This window comes from Tauraco erythrolophus, chromosome 6, assembly GCF_009769465.1.
Source record: "Tauraco erythrolophus isolate bTauEry1 chromosome 6, bTauEry1.pri, whole genome shotgun sequence".
NCBI lineage: Eukaryota > Metazoa > Chordata > Aves > Musophagiformes > Musophagidae > Tauraco > Tauraco erythrolophus.
Window position 1 is genome coordinate 65,340,304 of NC_141470.1, and position 22,617 is coordinate 65,362,920.

At 44.3% G+C, this 22,617-nt stretch overlaps 1 protein-coding gene across 1 annotated transcript in view; it reads right to left on the bottom strand.

Annotated features, from left to right (window-relative positions):
* The window catches only part of MTHFD1 (methylenetetrahydrofolate dehydrogenase, cyclohydrolase and formyltetrahydrofolate synthetase 1), a 46,874-nt gene extending 43,066 nt beyond the window's left edge, over positions 1-3,808 (bottom strand). Inside the window, exon 1 of the mRNA XM_086613056.1 lies at positions 3,768-3,808. Coding sequence (XP_086469182.1) covers positions 3,768-3,808 — 41 coding nt within the window. The remainder of the gene's footprint in view (positions 1-3,767) is intronic.
* Positions 3,809-22,617: the final 18,809 nt, after the last annotated feature.

Genomic DNA, 22,617 nt, shown 5'->3' on the forward strand with positions numbered 1-22,617 from the left:
TTCCTGGTGCTATCAGCCAATTCAAGCTAAGCCAGGGGTTTCCAAAACTGAGCTACTTCAGGTGGTAACAAATGAACACACTGCTCACTGCAACAGACATAAGCTGTAAAGAAGAGCCACTACAACGTTTTGCCCTGAGTATCTATTTCAGATACAGAAATGACATGTTTTTATTTTAAGGGAATAATGGCAATTAAAAAAAACGTTGAGAATACTGTATTTTGATTCCCTCCACCCCTCCATATTCTGCATACTTAAAGCACTGTTTCTCTGCCTTTTATTAGTCATTTGTTCACTGTACCGTTACACAATAACTCATCTTTTGAGATAACCAGCCAGCTCAGATTGATGTATAACCCATCCAACACTTAATATCTTTCACAGACTGTCCAGGTGTAAGAGTTTGTTTCTACTGAAAGAAGCAGCATCAACTTAAACACCTAAATCCTGCACCAATGATGTCTGCTGCCCTGTATGTTTGCAAAACACAACCACATTTACTATCCTCACAGGTAATATTCAAAGGCACTGGATACGTCTACTTGTCCTCGTACCTCTTCTGAGCCTTCCAAGACTTTCTAGGTGTGAACTAGCTTTACCTCCTCATCAAGTTCTCCTTATTTATAGAGACAGAGAAGCTCTCTAAGAATTTAGTCTCATGTTTCACAAATTAAGAATACCACTGTCTACCTGATTTTTGTTTAAATAACTGGCATGACTCTGAATTAGGTATTTTTTTCACCTCTCTTTGGTGAAGGGGTGCTTGGTGGCAGAAGAAAGTTCACGATACTTAGGAGTTTTCATTTAAGACACACACAGAAACCCAGAATTACGTACCTAGAACACTACTTGATTCATTTCTCTCATTTGTTAATATGTTAATGACTTACAGACACTTTTCTACAAGGCCCTGAGCAACCTGATCTAGTTGGAGATATCCCTGTTCCTTGCAGGGGGGTTGGACTGGATGACCTTTGAAGGTCCCTTCCAGCCCTGGCCATTCTATGATTCTATGATTCTAGATTAAAGGACAAAGTAGCAAAAAACACCCCCTACAAGATAGTAACTGAAAAGATTTTGCAGTTGATGTAAAGTCAGAAACACTCCCTTTCTGCAACGAGCAAGTCAGTTGAAAATTCCTAGAAAAAACACATGCCTAATCACTTTGGCTGCTGCTGCCAGAGCCTTGGCCTGGACATGAACTCTGGACAAAGAGAATCCTCTAGATCAGCACTTCTCCAGAAAGTCTAGAAGAAAGGGACAGGTGAATAGCCCATTTCCTCATGCCTCCTTCAAATACTCCACTAGGAAAATGCTGAACTACATAAGGCCTATTCCTGTGGAGCACATGATGGTTTTGCGATGCTGGACATAAATACAGCAGAAATAAAGGAAGTGAAGAAGGAAAGCTGTACAGCTGCAATTATTTTTCCATTTTGTGTTGTCTTCAGGTCAAGATTTGATGTCTTTGGAAGACAGGCTTCAGCCAAACACATCAGAGATGTGCTGGAAACTAAACAATCCTTTCTCCTGTATGTGCCTATCAAAAAGCTTGTGCCTCTTCCCAAGTATTTGCACATCACAAAGGTCCTCATCTCTGAAAACAGCTGCTGCCGTAATATAGAAAACAAACAGAAATAAAAAATCCCACCACTGCATCTATAAATGTAAAGAAATTAAGTGATGCAATATGCACTGCCAATGAAGCTAGGAGTTTCAAGGTGAATGCTCAGAATATCTCCAAAACATACTCATCTAGCTAGCATCTTTCCAGATTTCTTGTCACTCTAAAATTGTAATAACGTGTAGCTTGAAAGGACCTACTACACTTCAGGGGCATTTTCTATGCCAGAAAGAGGAAACCTGCAACAGGCATATTACTACGTATCACCAGAACCACACACAGGCATTGCAGAGCACAGTGGCTTCAAGACTACCAAAAGTGTAAGGTGTCATGAAGCACACAAGACCGAGGGAGTGCAATACCCAAGTGGTACTGGCCCAAAACTACCAGGTAAAAAATAAACAAGCAGTCTTTCATCATGGATATTCAGATTCAAGACACATTAGATTTACTTTTCAGAAACGTTCCACTGTCAGTTAGCTGTAGATGTGTCATATATAGCAATATCTAAGATAGGGTTTAATAACTTTTCCGAGATTACTTTAGATAATTTCAAATTTACATTCATGGTCCAAATTCCCCGGCTATGAGAAGAGGTACCCAAGAAACCTACCTAACCAAACTGTTGCACAGAATACAACAGAAGTGTTATCCTTTGCTAAACACTACATTTTCCTAGGGTTAAGGAAATTATTTAACTTTCTTAGCAGATATGTATGTATAGCAGCAGTAGGAAAAATAAGCAAACCAAAATACACAATACAGGGTCACCAACACTCGGGGCTTGCCAGCTAACTAAAAGCTGAAAAGCACAAGAAAGTCTTTTCCTTTAAGATCTGCCAAATCTTTCAAACACCTTTGGCAGGACACCTGCGAACATTCATCTTGATGTTATCCAACATACGGATTAATTTATCTTGCTTTACAAAAAAGCGACCAATGCCTGTACAGTAAGAACACAGAGACCATACCTAAAGCATAAGTTCCCAACTCCTGCTCGTAAAGCATCTCAAAAGCCCTGCATAAATACACAAAACATGTACACCAGCTAGCCATGTGGCCCATCCCATTATCAAAAAACCAAAATTGTGGCGATGACACCACGATATCATTATAGACATTTCACACCTGCCTGGGCACTCCGCTCAGTGCAGAGATGCTGAGGGATCACAAGCTGCTCTGCAGTGCTGCTGCAGGATGCTGCCACCGAGAACCAAGCAGACACGCCACTGGGTTTTTCTGGGGGGCAATGCAGTCGTGATGGCACTTTAGGTTATTCTGAAGATCTTTAATACTACCTTCATTTAATAACTCCCACCGTTTCCAGCCAGGAAGAAATGAGCTTTGAACACAACGTAGTGAAAAAGTTTTAGGGTATCTATCTAGGGTATATCACTATTTAGGTGATATCTATTTAAGGTACTGCGTTCAGCTCTGGGGCTCCAAACATAAGAAGCACGTGGAGCTGTTGGAGCAAGTTCAGAGGGCCATGAAGATGATCCGAGGGCTGAAGCACCTTTCCTATGTAGACAGGCTGAGAGAGTTGGGGCTGTTCAGCCTGGAGAAGAGAAGGCTCCAGGGTGATCTTATTGCAGTCTTCCAGTACCTAAAGGGGGCCTACAGGAAAGGTGGAGAGGGACTTTTTACAATGGCGTGTAGTGATAGGACAAGAGGTGATGGCTTTAAACTGAAAGAGGGGAGATTTCGATTAGATACAAGGAAGAAATTTTTTACGATGAGGGCGGTGAGGCACTGGCACAGGTTGCCCAGAGAAGCTGTGGATGCCCCATCCCTGGAAGTGTTCAAGGCCATGTTGGATGAGGCTTCGAGCAACCTGATCTAGCCGAAGGTGTCCCTGCCCATGGGACAGGGACAAAGATGACCTTTGAGGGCCCTTCCAACCCAAACCACTCTATGATTCTATCTTCAAACTGCTTCGTCCCGGCGGCCAAGCTAGAGCAAAGGCCACGGCAGCCGCATTCCCCCGGCCAGCAGGGCTGAGCTCCCCAGGACACCGCTCTCCCTCCCGACGGCAGCTACCCCGCGGGATAAAACGCCCCGCGGCTCCCCACAGCCTTCCCCCGCCCGAGGAAAGCCCCGCCGGTAGGAAAGGCGGGCGGGCGGGCGGCCCCGGGGTACGTACGCGGAGACTATCTTGCCGCTGAGGATCTCGGCGGGGGCCATGGCGAGGGCGAGGAAGGAGCGGCCGAGCGCGGCGAGACTCCCGGAGCGTCTGCGGAACGCGGTGCCCCCACGGCTGCCCCACTCCGCTCCCCCGCGCCACACGTGGCCCCAAACTTTCGGCTGCCGCCGGCCCCACGGCGCAAGCGCTGACCCCGCCCCGGGGGAGGGCGGAGAGGGGCACCGAGAGCTGACTGGGTCTCCTCCCGCGGTGGCGGCTCGGGGGTGGTTGCGCTGCGTCTCCTCCCCTGCCGTTCCCGCCGCCGTATGGGGCGGTGTCTCCGGGCCCTGTACCCGCCCGCCGCCGAGGGGGAGGAGGGCCGAGCGGCGCGGCGGAATGGCGGCCGAAAGGCTTTACAGGCGCCGCTGCCGGCCCCCGCCTTCCCTGCCGCCCGGTTCTGCGGAGAAGGGGCCTGGGCGGGCGGAGTCAGCTGCAGGCGCCGGGAGGGGAAGGCGAAAGCTGCGCCCCGGGAGCTGGGGCGGAGTGCGCGGCCGGGGGACGCTGCGCGCCGGCCCTAGGGGCTGGCAGTGCCCTTCTCCTGGCGGGCGGCTCGGCACAGCGAATAATGGCTGCATCTTTACGAAAATTGCAAATCAGTGTACGAATAAATTCTGCTTCTTGCCCCGGAGTAGTACTGTGGTGCTCTTCAGAGGTTATGCTAAGGGTAATTTTTACTGTCAACACGTTTGTTCAACATAAAGTCATCAGATTGCTGGCTAGCCGGCCTGGGAAAAGGGCAATGAAGAAAAGGGCGAGATGGTGGTGAAAGGTGGGGTTGTGGTGGAAGTCATGAGTCATCAAGAATGATAGAAACAGGTTCCTAATGGTCGCCTCCAAGGGATGAACTTGGACTGGGTAATCCCGGTAGGACTGTTTAGGGACTGTTTGTCCCTGCCCATGGCAGGGGGATTGGAACTAGGTGATCTTTGAGGTCCCTTCCAACCCAAACCACGCTATGATTCTATGGCCGATGGAGGTGTAGCCTCCTGTCCCATCCATGCAGTTCCCCCATATGTGCTGTTGTGCTGTTACCTACATAACCAAGGCTTTTCCTTAGCTGTGCAGGCCAGTGCAGACGTTTTAGGACCTTGCTTTGAGAGTCAGCGCTGTTTCAGTCGTTTTCTCACGCACATGGCAAATGAGTGATTAGGGTCTAGACGGAGTTGGAGATGGGACAAGCAGTTAAATGTCGCTGAGGCAGGCTTGCTCAGGCAAGATAATGCCACGACCCAGAGAAGTTAAGGAACTCGTTAGTTTTTCCTGCTAACATCTAGCACATGGTTAGAGGACAGGTCCACGATTCAAGAAAGTGGTGATAAAAAGGTCAGCGACAGGGAACTGGCAAATTGGGATTGATGATGGGGTGGACCCCCAGCATTAGGTTGCTGTTGGGGAGTATAGCACACTCGGGTGCCTGCAGTAAAGCAGGACTCCCCTTACTGTTTTGGGACCTAGCCACGTTTGCCACATGTTATGGCAGCACAGCAAAGAAACAGCATGATCCCACTGCAAATTAACAAGCTATGGAGAAGGGGATTGGATGCTAAAGCAGCAGAGTTCCTGCTGACAATTTGAAACTTAAAAGACCTATGTGAAGTACTTTCACATAGATTTTTGCTTTTTGTAGAAGGCACAGGTTTGGAAAAATAAAGTGTTCTGAGGAGTTTATTGAGAAAGCATGCAATCCTGCTACTCCATAATGTAATCGGTTCACAAAGGGATTTGTGGAACTGTCAAATTTTGAGAAGGGAGAAGGGCAGGCCTCACAGCTTCCACCTAGGGCACGAAATTATGAGGACGCAAATATATGTGCCTTTCTGTTTCAGAAGCTCAGAAGCTTTACGGTTGCTTCGTGTATTCTAGGAGGGGAATATAAACCATACATAGTTCAAAACTTGATAAGGCTTTTCTTTGTGCTTCCTTTCACAGCCTAACAAGTGACACCTTTTCTGCTTTCTTCTCTATTGAGGGTAGAGCTTGTTACCTTGAGTGATTAAACTACTGTAGTTAACAATATGTTGTAATTGTAGAATTAAAGGTCAGAAATTTCTCTTTAAAAGTGACTTGGAAAAGACAGAACATTTTGTGGTTTAGGGTTTTTAAATGCTAAATAGAAAAAGCTAGAAAGAACTTATTTTTCTCTTCTTTCATTATGTATTCCCTGTATTTCCTGGAATGCTCCAACAGGCACTTGCAGTATTATACAATCAAAACTGAGATTACACAATTAACTGAGAGAAGGGATTTTTCTAGGCTGCTTAAAATTCTGTGCCTTATTTGTTTGTTCTGTTGCCTTTATCTGAGGCCTGAATGAACTTTTGGGGGTGAAAAAATCCTGTGTTTTTATTAAAAAAAGCAGAAGACAGACTCTTTCCATTGAGGACAGGATATGCTCACAAAAACAGCTTTTAGCAGAAAAAGATTTGACATCCAGGATGGTAGCGTAAAACTATCAGGCAGGAAAAGGAAAAGAAGAAAGCCATCTTATTTAAAGTATTCAGATGACCTTATTTACAGGGTGAACAGAAGAAGCTATTGCCATCAGGAGCTGTAGATTCCTACCCAGAGTTGCTCACTTGCATGACTTGCATGTATGTGTGAGCGTTAACGTCACTTGCTGCTTTGCGTAATGCCCCAGCTCCTGGAAAAAAGATGTCTCATGATGACAGGTAAAACTTTGAAAATGACCTGAATTTATTGTAGAGTGTAAAAAATAGAAAAGGAAATAAAAGTAACACTAAACAACTTATTTTATTGTTTAATTATTTTTGAGCCAGATTCTCATTTTAGGGAAGGAACAGACTCATGAATTTTAAATGCTCGTGCCAGAAAATCAGACTAGCTAACCTCCTTTTGTCATAGCAGGAAGCTCTTTTGTATTTCTAACTTGTCTTGTGGCAGTCAAGTACTAAAGCTGAGAATGTTACTCAGAAGTCGTGTGTGTCATGCCTTTATGTAAGAACACAGTCTCTTAACATTTATTCTTAATTGTTGTCCTGAGGTTGAAATACTGGAAATGAGGTGGGAAAGGAACAGAAAAGGGATTATGTGATGAGAAATGGCTGAACAAACCCTTCTGCTCAGTTCATGTCAGAGCTGAATCCAGCCCCAAAATGCAATTAAAACATTAAAACTACTATTCACATACAGGAAATCTCAGAGAAACATAGTGGCAAAGGAGACAAACATTGAGAAAATGTTTACAAAGTCGACAGCAATGATTGTTGTTTCATGCTTTCAATACAATTCTTTTGACCATATTAATGCAAAAAAAAAGAGAGAAAAACTAATGCCATGATATCGGACAGCTCCGAGCAAAGTCTGTTTTGTACCAAAGCACACTTTTTTTCTAATGACTGTTAGGATGAAGGAGGGTAACAACAGTTACTTTGGGATAGGCTGAAGCCTCAGAATAAGAGAGACCTCTCTGCTGTGAGCGTTGCCCCAGAACAGTTGCTCTGCCTCGCTCACCTCCCTGCCAGGCATCCCCGGGTTTGATTTGACAGCTGCGCAGTGCGATTATTTGCTTTTGCATCCACCCCCTCTTACCCAACATGTCAAAAGTTACAGAGGTTGCTTTTTAAGAAAAGCCATGAAGGCTGCAAAATGCATGCCAGAAAGACTTTCAACATTACTGATGAGCTCACGGCTATTCCTCTGATGACACAGTGCCCCAGATGCCGCAATTTGCTATGAGAAGCTGACCTTGAGTCAGCAGACTGAGGAAGAACATTAGGCTTTGCTTCACCCATTAAGTGGGACAGTTAGGATAGGTCATTGTTTCCGGCAAAGGAAGAGGAACAGAAAACTTAGATTAGCTTCATAAACCTCGGTCGGAAAAGAGATTTTGAGAAAGCTTGTTTGTGGGAGCACACCAGCAAAAGAGCATTAGTCTTTGATTCTTCAAACAATTACGGGGAACGTTTCCTGCTTAGAGATGCCCCACTGAACAAATCAGCATTGATGGATAGGGGAAGAGCAACTGACATCGTCTACCTGGACTTATCCAAAGCATTTGATACTGTCCCACACAACATCCTTGTCTCTAAACTGGAAAGACATGGTTTTGATGGATGGACCACTCAATGGATAAGGAATTGGCTGGATGGTCGCACTCAAAGAGTTGTGGCCAACTGTTCAATGTCCAAGTGGAGGCCAGTGACGAGTGGTGTTCCTCACGGGTCAGTACTGGGGCCACTGCTATTTGACATCTTTGTTGGTGACGTGGACAGTGGGATCGAGTGCACCCTCAGCAAGTTTGCAGATGACACCAAGTTGTGTGGTGTTGTGGACACGCTGGAGGGAAGGGATGCCATCCAGAGGGACCTTGACAGGCTGGAGAGGTGGGCCTGTGAGAACCTTATGAAGTTCAACAAGGCCAAGTGCAAGGTCCTGCACGTGGGTCGGGGCAATCCCAAGCACAAGTACAGGTTGGGCGGAGAATGGATTGAGAGCAGCCCTGAGGAAAAGGACTTGGGAGTGCTGGTGGATGAGAAGCTCAACATGAGCCGGCAATGTGCACTGGCAGCCCAGAAAGCCAGCTGTATTCTGGGCTGCATCAAAAGAAGCGTGGCCAGCAAGTCGAGGGAGGTGATTCTGCCCCTCTACTCAGCTCTCGTGAGACCCCACCTGGAATACTGCATTCATCTCTGGAGTCCCCAACACAAGAAGGACATGGAGCTGCTGTAGCGGGTCCAGAGGAGGGCCACGAAGATGATCCGAGGGGTGAAGCACCTCTGCTATGAAGACAGGCTGAGAGAGTTGGAGCTGTTCAGCCTGGAGAAGAGAAGGCTCTGGGGTGATCTTATAGCAGCTTTCCAGTACCTAAAGGGGGCCTACAGGAAAGCTGGAGAGGGACTTTTTACAAGGGCGTGTAGTGATAGGACAAGGGGCAATGGCTTTAAATTGAAAAAGGGCAGATTTAGATTAGATATAAGGAAGAAATTTTTCACTCAGAGGGTGGTGAGGTACTGGAACAGGTTGCCCAGAGAAGTTGTAGATGTCCCATCCCTGGAAGTGTTCAAGGCCGGGTTGGATGAGGCTTTGGGCAGCCTGGTTTAGTGGAGGTGTCCCTGCCCATGGCAGGGGGGTTGGAACTAGATGATCTTTGAGGTCCCTTCCAACTCTAACCATTCTATGATTGTATGATTGGTTAAATGTATCACCTTACTCTAGAATGTTCCTTATCTACCAGGATGGAGAACACAACTTTGTAATTAGGTAACAGTGACACATTTAAATACATGGTGTTGCTCAGCTCTCCCTTTGATCAGAAGATGAATGAACTTTGATGTAAGGCTTGAGATTGATCTCAGTGTACATGCTTTGAAACAGTCCTTATAGATGTGTTAATGTAATACTAGATAGCATGAGCTGACATTTGTTTCATCATAAAGTGTTTTCCTGAGTGTAATTATCCCCTCATCTGTTTAGCTATGTCATCTGCCCCGTCCATTTTAGACATATCACGGAAATAAGTTGGTGATGCAGCCATCTGTTGGACAGTCGCTGTAAAAATGTCTGTCCTGAGTTAAATGGTATTTGCTTTCTGTCTTTCTCCTCAGAGTTCCTGGTCCAAAGCCTGAACTAGCAGAACAGGGACTTGGAGTGATTCTTGTCCACTTCAGTGCAAAGGCAGACAGATCAAATCAACTCCGTGAGCGGTTTCTAGCTACAATGAATGGGTTTCCTATAAAGCAGCTGAAGGATACTTTCATCGTAGTTTTTTTTGGCAGGGAGGTGAAGCTGGTTGCGTACAACAGAGTAGCAGTAGCAAACGGGTCTCTGATGTGCTTTTCTGACCCTGTCTCAAGTTTGCCATTCACTTGCGTAGCATGCAGGGGTTTTGATTTGACCATAGTTTATCTGTCACTGTAAATTTAAACAGCAACAACCAGGTTGGACTGTCTCTGAACTGCAACTTGTGTTTCTTTGCCAGTGACACAAATTTGTACATATTTGAGTGCATTTTCCCTTGGCTGCTTTTCTTGTTGCTCTTTTAGGTAACTTCCTTTAGAAACGTCACTTTCCCTTCGCACAGAAGTCTTCCAACACTTCTCATTGACCTCTTAGGGATCCTGCAGAAGAAAGATGTCTTGTTAACAGTTTGAAGAATTTCTGCCACACTTGATTCCACTGGGAACAGTGCCAGAGTGCTTGATAAATATGGGCCCTAGGACGTCCTGACTCTTTGATGTTAAGAGGTAATTCAGAGCAAAGAAACCATTTTCGAAGCAGTCCTCTCTCACACACATAATAACCATTCCTAGTACTTTTACAGCATGTTGTGGCACTCCCTGCAATAAACAACAGCCTAATTCACTATCCCAGCTCACTTGTGAGTAACGTGTTACCACATTTTCCAGATAAGGTAACTGAGAAAGAAGGATTAATTGATTGCCTAAAGCAAAATATAAACACAAGCAATGGAGCTGTGATTAACTAGCTTGTACTTTCCAACTCCTCCTTATTCTCCGTGGCTAATAATTTTTAGTTAGTGGCTTGTGACTACATAGGACTTTCTCCTTTTTTTTCCAGCTGCTAAATTTCACTAGAAGACTATGCAAAATATAGTTCCAATACTTTCTATAGAAATACTCGTTATACCAATTCCACCTTTCTAACTGTGTAGGGAGTTACACACACTGATACAGGCAGAGGAAGGCAGTGAGAAAGGTGAGATTCAGGGCTGCAGGTAGGAGGATGTTCAGAAGACAATCTTTCCATTGCAGTTTAATCCACATGGCCTCTCAGATAATTCTCCCAGCCCAAGTGAGGACATCTCTGGCAGAGCAAGATTGTGTAGCTAGTTCTATGCAAGAACCTTCACAGGGTGCTTTCTCAACCAAGCAAATCCTGCTCTTGCAGTGTCCTGCAGAGAGACAGGAGGAAGGTGAGATCCTGTGAAGTCTATGGTGGGGGAAGTCCAAGACTGGCGTGAAACCTACTTTCCCACAGACCATAGTTCCAGCAAGTGGGATATTTGGAGATAAAAACAGGTAAATGGAATTTTGCACTTCAGACTTGGGTGATAACAGTATTTACGTGTGTCTTAACATCCAGTTTGAAATACTGAGTGGTGTTTGATGGCGTATGCACACAGTTCATATATGAAGCAGGCTTAAGTAGTTGTACCTTCAATGTGCTTTTACTTACAGCATTCCTAATTCCAATACACATCCTTGTTTCTATGTAATTGCCTCTAGATTATAGGACTGTCTATACCAGATCAGACAGGTTGTCCCAGCTCAGGGTCATGGCTCTAATAGCGACCAGCTGCACATGCGTAAGGAAGGCTATAGGAACAGGGCAAACAGATGATATTCCTGTCTCCAACCATTTACTGTTGAAAGAATTTCTAAGACAAACAGGATACTGGAAGTGAGGAAGAAATAGGGTAAAGTTAGGGACAAACAGAATGGTTTGAAGCCCCATGCCTCCTATTCTCAGAGGTTCATGAGAGACAAACCACTGTGCTCCATTATCTCCTTATTGGGGTTGTTCTTAATCAGACTTTAATTTCTTAGCATTAAAAATAAAAATCCGTATTTATCTGCCATTTCCCATGTTTGACAACTGCTGTTCGTGATTAGAAAGGAACAGTAAATTGAAGGAGGAAGAGGCCTAACTTATCTGCTTACTCCCTTTTCCTTTGAGGATTCGGTAGCATTCCTGGAGCTTTGTGAAAGGATCTGGTGATTGGGGTAAATAATTTTTCCCCTTTATAGACAGTTTTTTATTTCCAGTCCCTCTCACTTTCTATCATTTTTACCAGCTATAGGATGATGGAGGTTTTGTGCTACAGGCGGCCCACGTGTCTTTCAGAGAAATGATGAGAAGCTGCTTTCCAGGCTGTCCTGGGATCTGAAGAGAGATGCCTTGACATTTTAAGCAGGAACATTTTCACACAGGACTTCATGGCAATTTGGATTTTTTCTTTAAAAAGTCTGATTTTGAGACAGCACGCATGGCGTCCTTCGCTCAGGAAGGTGCCCTTCACTCAGGCACTGCAGGCGTGAGTGCTCCTGACGGAGAAGCATTCTGGCGTCACATGAGGGGTGATTGAAAAAGCCTGAAGGGTTGTCTTGTATTCACTGACTGGGAAGTAGAGCGACACATAGGCAAATAAATAGGCAAATTTGTTTTTCAAAGAGAAGAGTGTAAGAGTTCTGTAGCCTTCATATTGATCAGTATTCAACTGTCTTCACCTATTCCAGGGAGAAGAGGGGTTTAGACATCACCAGCTTACACACAGGCAGAGAGGAGGAACGATGGCTTGCTTGGGTTCCCCACCTCACGTTATGCTTTCAATCTGTTACTTGGTGTTGGTGATCAAGAGTCTGAACTCCATATACCACACATATAGATTCATAGATTCATAGATTTCTAGGTTGGAAAAGACCTCAGAGATCATCGAGTCCAACCGTCCCTAATCCCCATTAAACCATATCCCTAAGTAGATCATCCACCCTATTCTTAAACACATCCAGGGATGGGGACTCAACCACCTCCCTGGGCAGCCTATTCCAGTGGCTGACAATCCTTTCAGAGAAGAAATACTTCCTAACATCCAACCTGAATCTCCCCTGACTAAGCTTATACCCATTTCCTTTTGTTCTGTCACCCATCACTAATGTAAAGAGCCCTTCCCCCACCTCCCCACCATCCCTTCTCAAGTATTTGTAGGCTGTAATCAGGTCTCCCCTCAGCCTCCTCTTCTCCAGGCTAAAATATTGATATATGTATCAATGACATCAGTTCCATCTCCTGGAACTGGGAGAACCCTGAGTGTGGAGGAAATCGTTTATGAAAAATCAGTAAGTGTCAATTCTTGGTATACTTTCAGGTGACACTGTGCCTTTTAAAGCGGATGTAAAATGCAGTGCTTGATGACATATGAATATGAGTCTGTTTTCAAATTAGCTTATTAACACTTTCTTATGAGAGGCATTTCCTGATTGAAATATTCAGATTAATAGCAAGTTTATGGCAGTTTAATTTGAAACGTGCGTACTAGGTAGTGTTTCTGTACGGTGGGAATTCACAAAGCATGCTGAGACTTAGGACTCTGAGGAAAACTTCTTTTTCTTTAGCTCAGCCTTGGAAAAAATTAATATACCAGAGAGCTACACACAGCCTGCATCCACAGTGATGCTGGGCCTCTAGAAATGGCTTTGAATTCAAAGGATCAGACGTTAAGGCTGGAGAGAAAGAAAGAAGCGTTTGCTGCTCATCTGTCTGTTGCCCGTGGCCATGGGGTGATTTGTGCCACCATTTCACCTTCTCAGGTGTGGCTGCAGCACTGTTCCACCTCCTGCTTTCCGTGGAGGTACACAGCTGTGCAGGAAGAAGAGGAGCATCCTAGAATGTGTCAGATGGTCAGAGGTGATTGTGGTTTTGTTGTTTGAGTAGGAACACTTTTCTGGTTTGGGTAAGCACTTTTTATTATGTTTTTGGCCCAAATCCCTGTCGAGAAATTCTTGGTTAGCTGGATCCAAGTGCTGTTGAAACCAGTGAGGTTATTTCTGTGCCTGTTGATTCAGGAAATTTGTGTGTCAGGCATGTCTACATCAATTTACCAGTGTATTTCTCTTCAGGTGTGACATTGTTTTTCACCATCACAGACATTAGCAACATTTTTAAGAGTGGAAAGGATAAAAAAAAATAATTACTTATCCTATAAAGAGAAACCACCATCCTAATCCAGGCTGAGGCCTTAGAGTTTGTTGAAAAAGGATGCTGTTAATGGTGTTACTAACATAAATATTTCAACTGATTTTATATAGAGAACTTTTTATTTGCACCAACAGAGTTAAACCTTTTAAACTCAGCATATGCAACTGGGCTACTGCTGTATGTCAGGGCTGGATTACTGGGAGTAGGGGAAAGCTGTCTCTGCACAGAGCAGCCTCTCCTCTCCTGTGGCATTGGTGTCTCCCACAGCCACAGCTAAAGAACCATAAATTCAACCCAAAAATGACTCTATGCTGGAATTGAATTGACCCATCTGTCAATAATCCAAGGTGCTAGTAATACGGGAAAAGATATCTTTTGGGTGCTTTCAAATTCTACACTTGCTGAGTCCTTTTCAGTTGATGTAAGCTAGGTGGTGGCCAAGGGCCACCTTGCTGAAGGTTTCCTCTTTGCTTCCAAGTGTTGTAAGTGAGCCTTTCTTTGCTTGAAAGATATCCAGTTGTACCGACCAGGTCTTTCTTTAGTTTAACATTGACATCTCTCCACAGAAAGACTTTACAGGAAGACTGAAGTGAAGTGAGACACAGAGTCTCTGAAGGGGAAACACCAGGGTCTGGCAAGGTGCACAGGCTGGTGCCATGGCTTCCACTGAGAGGAGGGGAGGAGCAACAGGTTCTGAGGGCACCTTTCAGAGGGACAGCTCTTGGTGGGCGTGCTGAAATGGAATCGGCCATGTGGTGGGTAACACAGATTCTCTCGCTGCACATGAGGAAGCTGTAGGGTGGAACAGGGCTGTGAATCCTGAGATGTCGCAGGTCTGTGTGATTGCAGCAGCAGTCTAGGCACAGGGAGCTGCATGTACTTCTGCCCTTGGCTCGTATCTCAGGAGCTACAACTCCTTCCCCACCTCACTGCACCCAGTGTGAAGCATTTCACAATTACCTTTTAATCATAACAACTGATGCTGGTAGCTCTTAGTGTAATGTTTATTATAGTTTATTTAAATGGGATTGTTACAAGGGGAAGAACATCCATGTTATTAGCTAAAATTGCTTACAAACACAAACATACACTCAGACTTTCCTTTAGTCTCTGTGATTTACCATTTTCAATTGCCTCAGTGCTCCTCAGTGAGCAGGTAAAGCATTTGGGATATGGAGCTTGGCTTTTTTCCTGGTAGCTTGCCACCAGTACCCTTCTTACAGATTATGCAGGCTTAGACTCAGAAGATTTATAACATGTTATAACAGAGGGCTTCTATGAAGGCGCCGGCCAATTTGTCTGCTTGCCATTGGCCTTACAACATCCCTTGAAGGCCCTGGGAAGTAGGGGATGGATGGATGGATGGATGGATGGATGGATGGATGGATGGATGGATGGATGGATGGATGAGTCTGGTGGGCAGCTGGTGTCCTGCCAAACCACACTGCAGGGTAGATGTGGCAGAGCCTGTGCTGAGCATCTGGACGAGCTCAGGTTTCCCAAATCTCAGCATGACATAAACATGTGCTTCTGAGCTTGGACTCATAACCAGGCAGCTTGACTGCAAGATGAATTTGGGCTTAAAACTGAACAGGCCAGCTTACTTAAAGTGAGTCAACAGCAGTACACAGGTCCATACCAAACCTGCCAGCTTGTGGTCTTTTGTGCTAGTCACTGCAGATATGGCACACCCAGTCAGGGAAAAGATACCTTGTGTGAGTCTGTCCGTTATTGTTCTTATGGCAGCAAGATTTCCTGCAAAGAGACACTAACTTTCTGTGTTTGTGCAATGGGATGCAGACAAATGTATGTATGCAATCTCTAACTGCTGACATCCTCATGGGTGGATTAGTGCTCCCAATGGGCCAGCGTTAGAGTAACCAGTGTTAGACCCATGGGTTCAAGGCATTAGGATGGGGACCCCTCCTTCCTATCCGTGTACGTAGTCACTTGCACTTCTGTCTAGCTTATTTCAGCCCTCCACAGCTTCAGCTCTAGTCAATTGTGTAAAACTGGCATAACAAATACACTTAAAATTTCTTTATAGTCATTTTTGGATTGGGAAAGCAAAAAGGCTGGGGGCAAATGGCCACTCTCAATGTCCAAGCTTTGTTGGGTCTTTGAAGCCAAAGAAGTTGTGATAGGAGAAGAAAGAAGAAAATTCATACAAGGTGGGAGGCAGTTAGGGAAAGCACTTTCTGCAGAGACATTTTGAAATGGAACCGAGGGGAAAAAAAAGGTATTTTTCCTTAGCTTTTGGGTTGCATTATGCTAGTTCTTGAAAAAGGTGACACTAATGAGGAGGACGTGCTCTTCCACTGACTCAGCGATGAGTGTACTCTGGGTTAATGGAAGATGTGAGGACAATTTGCCCTAATAACTGCCACCTTTGCTATTGGGCTTTCTTTAATCTAAATTTTAAGGTGCCCAGAGCCTTGTTAGCTGGAGTACTTTCCAGGTTTTCATGGTAACAGATCTCCTAGCTACCTAGTGCATGCCGCTTCATTAATCAGTCGGAATATGCCAGGGTGGAAGGACAAACTACAAACAATGAACCAGAATCCTGTTTCTACAGTGCTCCCTATAGCTATGCAATTGGTAAAGTCTGAAGGGGAGTGCTTTCATGTGTGAAGAAAGTAGAAAATGTGGGCATAGTTCAACTGTCCATGCCTCCCTGATACTTTCTAAGGAAGACAGAGTGAACTCTGGAGCTCTTAGCACTTCCTATGCAGAGTTGGCTGTTACATATTAGGAATTTGATTGCATTGGTGGTCCCTTCAGAAACAGTCTATTCCCAGAAGCATTGATTGAGAACATCTTGAGACATTTCTGTCACAATCTCTTTTTAAATAGTGATTCCTGACCTTATTTTATCAGGCTTTGCTAATGCCTTCTTTTCAGCCCTGGCTTCTGGGGTCCAGTCGTTCTCTCTGCCATTGTGCCAATAGTTGAGGCTGGAAGGGACATCTGGTCAAACGGCCCTACTCAAGCAGGGTCAGCTGGATCAGTTTGCCCAGGACCGTGTTGAGTTGGATTTTGAAGATCTCCAAGGATGCAGAGCCCGTAACCTCTTTGGGCAACGTATTCCAGTGTTTAGCCACCCTCATGTCTCTCTTATTATTGTTGCTTTCCCCCCCTTGTCTCAGATATTGCCTTCTTGAACCACTTCCTTATGCTGGACTGTGCACTCTGTGCTCTATCCACTTTTAACACTTGCACATCTCCTTCCTGAGACCCACCTCATATTTAGGAAGCAGTGAGCCAAACCAGAACAGTTGGTAATGCCACCATAGGACAATGTTCCTAGAAAGCTTTTCTTTTTGACGGTACTTGAATACATGCTTGAATCAGTCAAGAAACCATAACTTGTTTTATAAACCAAGAACTTTGCCTCTCAACTGAGAGTAACTTCCGTGCTTTTCAGCCACAGGCAATCTTATCAAATTCTTAAATACTTGAATTCAGTAGGTGCCCTGAATGTCATTAAGGCAAAAAGACATCTGAAACTTGCAAGTCATTAAGCAGAGGAAAGCCTTTCTGAGACGGCCTTATGGAGATGAATGAGCAGTTTATTAGTGCACAAAAAGACAACATAACTTTTATCAGTTGCTTCTTGTAAAAATTCATACTTTTTCAGCACTGCATTTTAAGAAGTCCAGAGCATTTTTTTTTCCTTTTGTGGGCTTTGTTACAGCAAGGTTGCTATCTGCGTGGAAAGGGGCTAAAATCAATCCAGCCAGGTTACTTTTTAGTTTAGAATTTACTGAAGACTTTGTACACTCCTGTTAAGTGTCTAGTGAGAGCTAACATTTCTGATGGGAGGAATAGGGATTTTCCTGAAGATACAGGCCTAAAACACTACTCATGACAGTGCTGAAATCACAAAATTATGTCCCATGCCCCAGAATTAGTAGATCTCAAATACCTCTTTATGGCAGGATTAAGAAGTAAACAAATAGGGAATTGAGTGGTACGAAAAGTACCCATGCTGAAATCCATACTTGGGCAGACCCATTCAAAGTGGATCTGCCCAAGATAACAGGCTAAAAAGTCCCTCATTTGGTTTTGGGTGCCATGGTGTTACGGCACCCCACATATAGAGAGTCCTGGTGTAGTGCTGTTGCTGCTGGGGTGTTGCGATGGTGCACACTGTGTGAAATCCCAGCCCACCGAAGTCAGTGGGAATCTCGCCATTTTTTCTATGGCTATGTCAGTGACTTCTGTTATCACAGGTGATGCAATATCTGTGGTACAATGATACAAACGTCACAATGTAGGTGCTTGACCCTGTGGCAAAAAACGCAAGCAAACAGTACTAGTAGCAGCCAGCCAAAGCAAATAGAGAATTGGAGGGAGATCATTTGCTCAGGATTTTTTTCTTAACTTTTACAGAGTATTCTGAGTACACACAGAATTCCTGTTCTTCTTGTTGATTAGCTGTAGAGAAGAATTAGTCAACATTTCTTAAGTAGTAAGAAACATTTCGGCTACAGCAGAAGTCCAAAGTAAATGCTCCTCACACAGCAAGAGCAGAAATGAGTGCTTCTTTCCTCGGTGCTATAGAAATATGAATTTCACAGAGATCTTCTTTAATATTACTCGGTGAGGTCTAGATTGGGTTATCTGTCAGCTACGTCCATAGGCATGCTGTTCCCTATGGGCTGAGCCCTTTGAAAGCCAAGGGGCCAGCCAGAAGGAATCGCTTCGGGTATGTCTTTAGACTTTCCCAGTATGGCCCTGACTCTGCACTAGGTATGGCAGATAATGCATCCGGTGCCGGTGGAGGTGAGCACAAGGTGAAAATCTGCACAGAGCAGAAGGGGCATTTTGAGCTGTGTGTAATCAATGCCACAAGCTCACTCTCTCAGTGCTGTTCCGCAAAACCCCGACAGCTGTATTTAAATAATCCTGAAGGACTTTCTTGGTAAAAAGCAGTGCTGTCGCTTCCAGTTCCGAGGGAGCGATCGATACGAACTGAACCTTTTCCCCCACCCTCTCATGACGAGCGACAGTGACAGCACATGCTGAGCCCATTCAGACTGTGGCAGAGATCCCAGTGAAGCACATGCTCCCCTGAGCTTCAGGAGCGGAGCTGACTGGGCCAGACAGCGTTTTGCCCAAGGCCTCTCCATGCTCCCAGTTCTGGTTGGAGGCAGCCAGTTATTTATAGAGAAGCAATGTGAGTTCTCCTACATCAGTCTCTTTCCTGAAAACTGTTGGCTTTTCAGGAAGTTTTTTTGGCAGTGCCATGTCCTGCAAGTGGTAATATAGTCAGAAGTCTTTCTTGCAGCTTTGTTGGAGAGTTCTCCGTATCTTTCCAAATAAATGGGAAACATATTAGGCTGAATTCAACAACCAATGAATTAAGCACAGACCCACCACTTAAGCCTGTTTTGTGAATATTTACAGTTTTCAGTAACTTGAACAAGAACTTCGTGGATCTAACTGTATATTCTACCATTCGTCCCAGTGCCAAAACTATTCCTGGAATAAATCTGCTAAAATCAAAAAAGTTAAAAGACAAAGCAGTTTCGCAGCACCTGATGTGGGATCAGTGGCTGAGAACAGCTAGTAGAGTGATATGGAGTGATTCTATGTTATGGAACTAGACTTCTACTCTATGGAACTAGACTTCTACTCTATGGAACTAACTCCTATTCCATACATAGAATTCTATGATTCTATGATTTTTCTTGCTAAGTGGCCTTTGGCTTTCTCCTTGGAACTCCTCCTGCAGCTGTAAAACTGGAATGGGTTACACACATTTCCATCAGAGTATGTTGGTACTGCATTTTTCACTCCAGCATGCAGTAAACATGCTCCACTGTACTCTGAGTTTAGTGACCGTATGGCTTTTGCATGCCAGAATCTGGAAGACTGGACCCAACGTGGACTCCAAATAAATTTGCAGCTAAAACTGTTATTCACACATTTGACACTAAAGGGAGCTCTTGTAACAGAGAAGAGAAACATGCCCGACAGCTTGCGTGGACCCTGAACAGGAAAAGATGGGGTAAGACTGCTTGTAGTCTCAGGCGAGTCTTAGGGCTTTATTTTGCAGAAGCTAAGAGTATTTTATCTCATTTGTTAAAAAAGAGCTCTTTTTATGCAGGCAGCTGCAGCTCATACAGCTAGTGAAATAATCGCACCTGCCCGTGTGCTGCTGAGCTCCTGCTTGTCTGGCTGAAGACAAAAGCTTTCTTTTTGTCTTTCTAATCTTTGAAGTTTCAGCCACAGTTCTACTGGCTACAAATTAGTTCAGTCCCTATCACCCCTTGGTTTGTGCCTAGTCTTAAAACCAGGGTACAGACTTTATGTGAAGGCAAGGTTCTCTGTTGTAAGATGATCTCATATGTATTGCCCCTGTTCTTATTAACAAAGGAAACAGAATACTATGATTTTATTCTTTTTTTGTTTGTTTGTTTTCTATTTTCTTATGGGTAGGATAAAGGCAGAAGGAAAGTTAAGACTAGCTTACATTTTTCTGGGTTGCAAAATTAATGTCCGGGAGCAGCAAGGGATGGTTGCTCCCTAAGGGAAGGCGAGCCAGGAGCCAAGGGTGACCCTAGCCTGGGCACTACCCTCACTGAGGGACGGCCATGTCCTGTCTGAACATGATGGGCAGAGCTGGATGGTGGTAACAGGGTCCATCAACAGTCTCAGGCCAGGCAAGCAATGAACCAGATCCAGGGTCCAAACAGTGAGTCAGGAGCAAACGGAGACTGAGCCATAAACAGGGCTACTACGTTGTTCCAAAGTCCATCCAGGAGACAGGGACAAAGGTAGGCTGGAGACAAGCTACAACATACACCTGCGGGGTCCATCCAGGAGAAGAGCAACCTACAGCACAGCTCCAAGGCCTGTCCAGGAGGCAAAGACTAGAGACAGATTTGTGTATAACATAGCTTGGGCAGGGACTGAAGTCCCTGATGGGTGTCTGGTCAGGGCCGTTATGGCTCAGTGCACTGGCAGCAGCCTCCCCTTCCCTCTGGGGGAGCCATGGGGACAGGGTCCTGCATTCACTGTAGAGCAGCCATCAATACTGCATGTAGTGAATAGTCAGCCCTGCAGGTGAAAATATGTGCCTTCGTACTGAGATATATAAAATAAATACTGTTATGCTGCATTGTGGGTTATAGATTCTTCATAGACATGGTGAAGCAGGGAAAAAAATAATTGGTTGGGACTTCTGTAAGTTTAGTTCTAGTTATGACAGTGAAAACTGTAATTATTAATCATGGCTCATCTGGATTTTTGTCGTGCCATGGTGAGGGTTTTTATAGCACTACAACCTGCATTGCAGCCTTTCCCTGCCTGCAGCATGAATGGCAGGAATGATTTCCTCATTTACAACCGAAAGATAACTTGCTTGGTACTTCCCATTGGCTTTTAACCTGAACGGCACAATTCATGAGAAACAAGCTCATATGCTTTTTGAAAGAGGAGCATTTAGTTCTTTTACAGAAGGCAGTTTATTTTAATTATGATACCTTTGCACTCTCCAGCATCTGGAGAAATTTGTCTGAGCAAGATACTAACTGGTTTACCTCTTGGTGTGACAGATCATTTGTTGGTTTCTCACTTGCTATATGTTTGCATGACAGATGGGCTCAAGCTTGAGAAAAAAACCCTAAACTGTCCTTCTTCTGGCTGCATTTTCTGCCAAATCTGATAAACAGCCCAGTTTGAATTTTGACTGCGAACTTACACAGTTTCTGTTATCTTTTATATTATGGCTCCTCAGTTGGCCCAGAAGTCCTTATCTCCTCTGACTGTCCAGGTTGTTTAGGAAGATGCTGCTGAGTGTAAGGATATCTCCTTACAGATCAGGATATCTGTGAAAGACAAGTCTAGAGCCTGTAATCAACAAGATGTGATGATTTCTTGTTTAGTTAGCACTGTCTTCATCACAGCTACAGGTCTCTGCCATTTTCCTGTGAGTCTTACAACTCACGTTTTGTCAGGCAGAGCTGCGTGATTGGACAAGTATCGTGGTAGCAGGTAGGGAGATAATGAATTTCATGTCTGCATGAAAAACTGCTTAGTTTTTCTGGCAAATAAGAATTCTACCTTTGAATAAAGTGGCTTGTGTCTTCTTTGTTTTAGATCTCCTGCATTTCCAGTAACACACCTCTTTGTTTCTGATGCTAAGCCAGGATTGCTTGCTCCTGTTACATGTATTGCACCTGCCTGCTTAGACAGACAGATGCTTCATTTCACCTTACGGTTTTGGCTCTTCTGCAATCTAGTCATGCTCTTCATAGGTACGTAGCTGCATTAAGATCAGATGGGCAATTTCAAACTCCCAGTCTCCCAGGTGAAATTTGTGTATCATAGCTTATATCAGAATTTTACTGGTTTTCTTTGTGACTAGCTGGTTGGCTCCTCTGTTAGATTAACTTATTTTAAAAGGTCCCACTAAGTAGCAGATGAGAGCTTTTGTAAGCTGAGAGACCAGTATCGCTTTTCAGGCCAAAAAGATCATGGATCATTTGCAGCTGCTTGCCTTTGCCCTGGCGAGTGCTTCCTGAAAGATGTTATCAGGCTGGCAAAGGCTGGTGTGACTCAGCCAGACCTGATACAAAAATAGTAATGACTTCTGGATACTTAGTAAATTATGAAAGCCACGCTGTTACGGTATGACACTGGTCAACTTTATCCAAAAAAGCAGCCAGGTGATAACTAGGAGTGACTGATTGGATTTTGTATTCAGTAAAGAGCTAAAATAGATTAAAATTTCAAAATAATTGCTGTAGTGCTAGCAGATTCGTACTACATTAGTTATAAAATAGATGATATGATAAGAACTGGTACTTTGTTACCTAGTGACTGTACCAAGCACCACAAACATGCACAGATTGAAACTTGTTATCTCTCACTCCGATGATTGCACGGAGAGAATAGCAAATAATTGACGGTAGGGAAAACATCTACTGAAGATCATATTTTAAAAAAAAGAAGAGGGGGGACACTCATACCTAATCATGGTTTCTCAAAGGACTTTTTTTTTTAAATGAAACTGTGATTAGTTTAAAGCACCTACTTCTGACACCTGTTTCCATGAGAACAGGAGCAGCAGCTAGAAATCACGTCATTGGAGTTCTTGTTGGTTGCACAGACGCAGGAAACTGCAGAT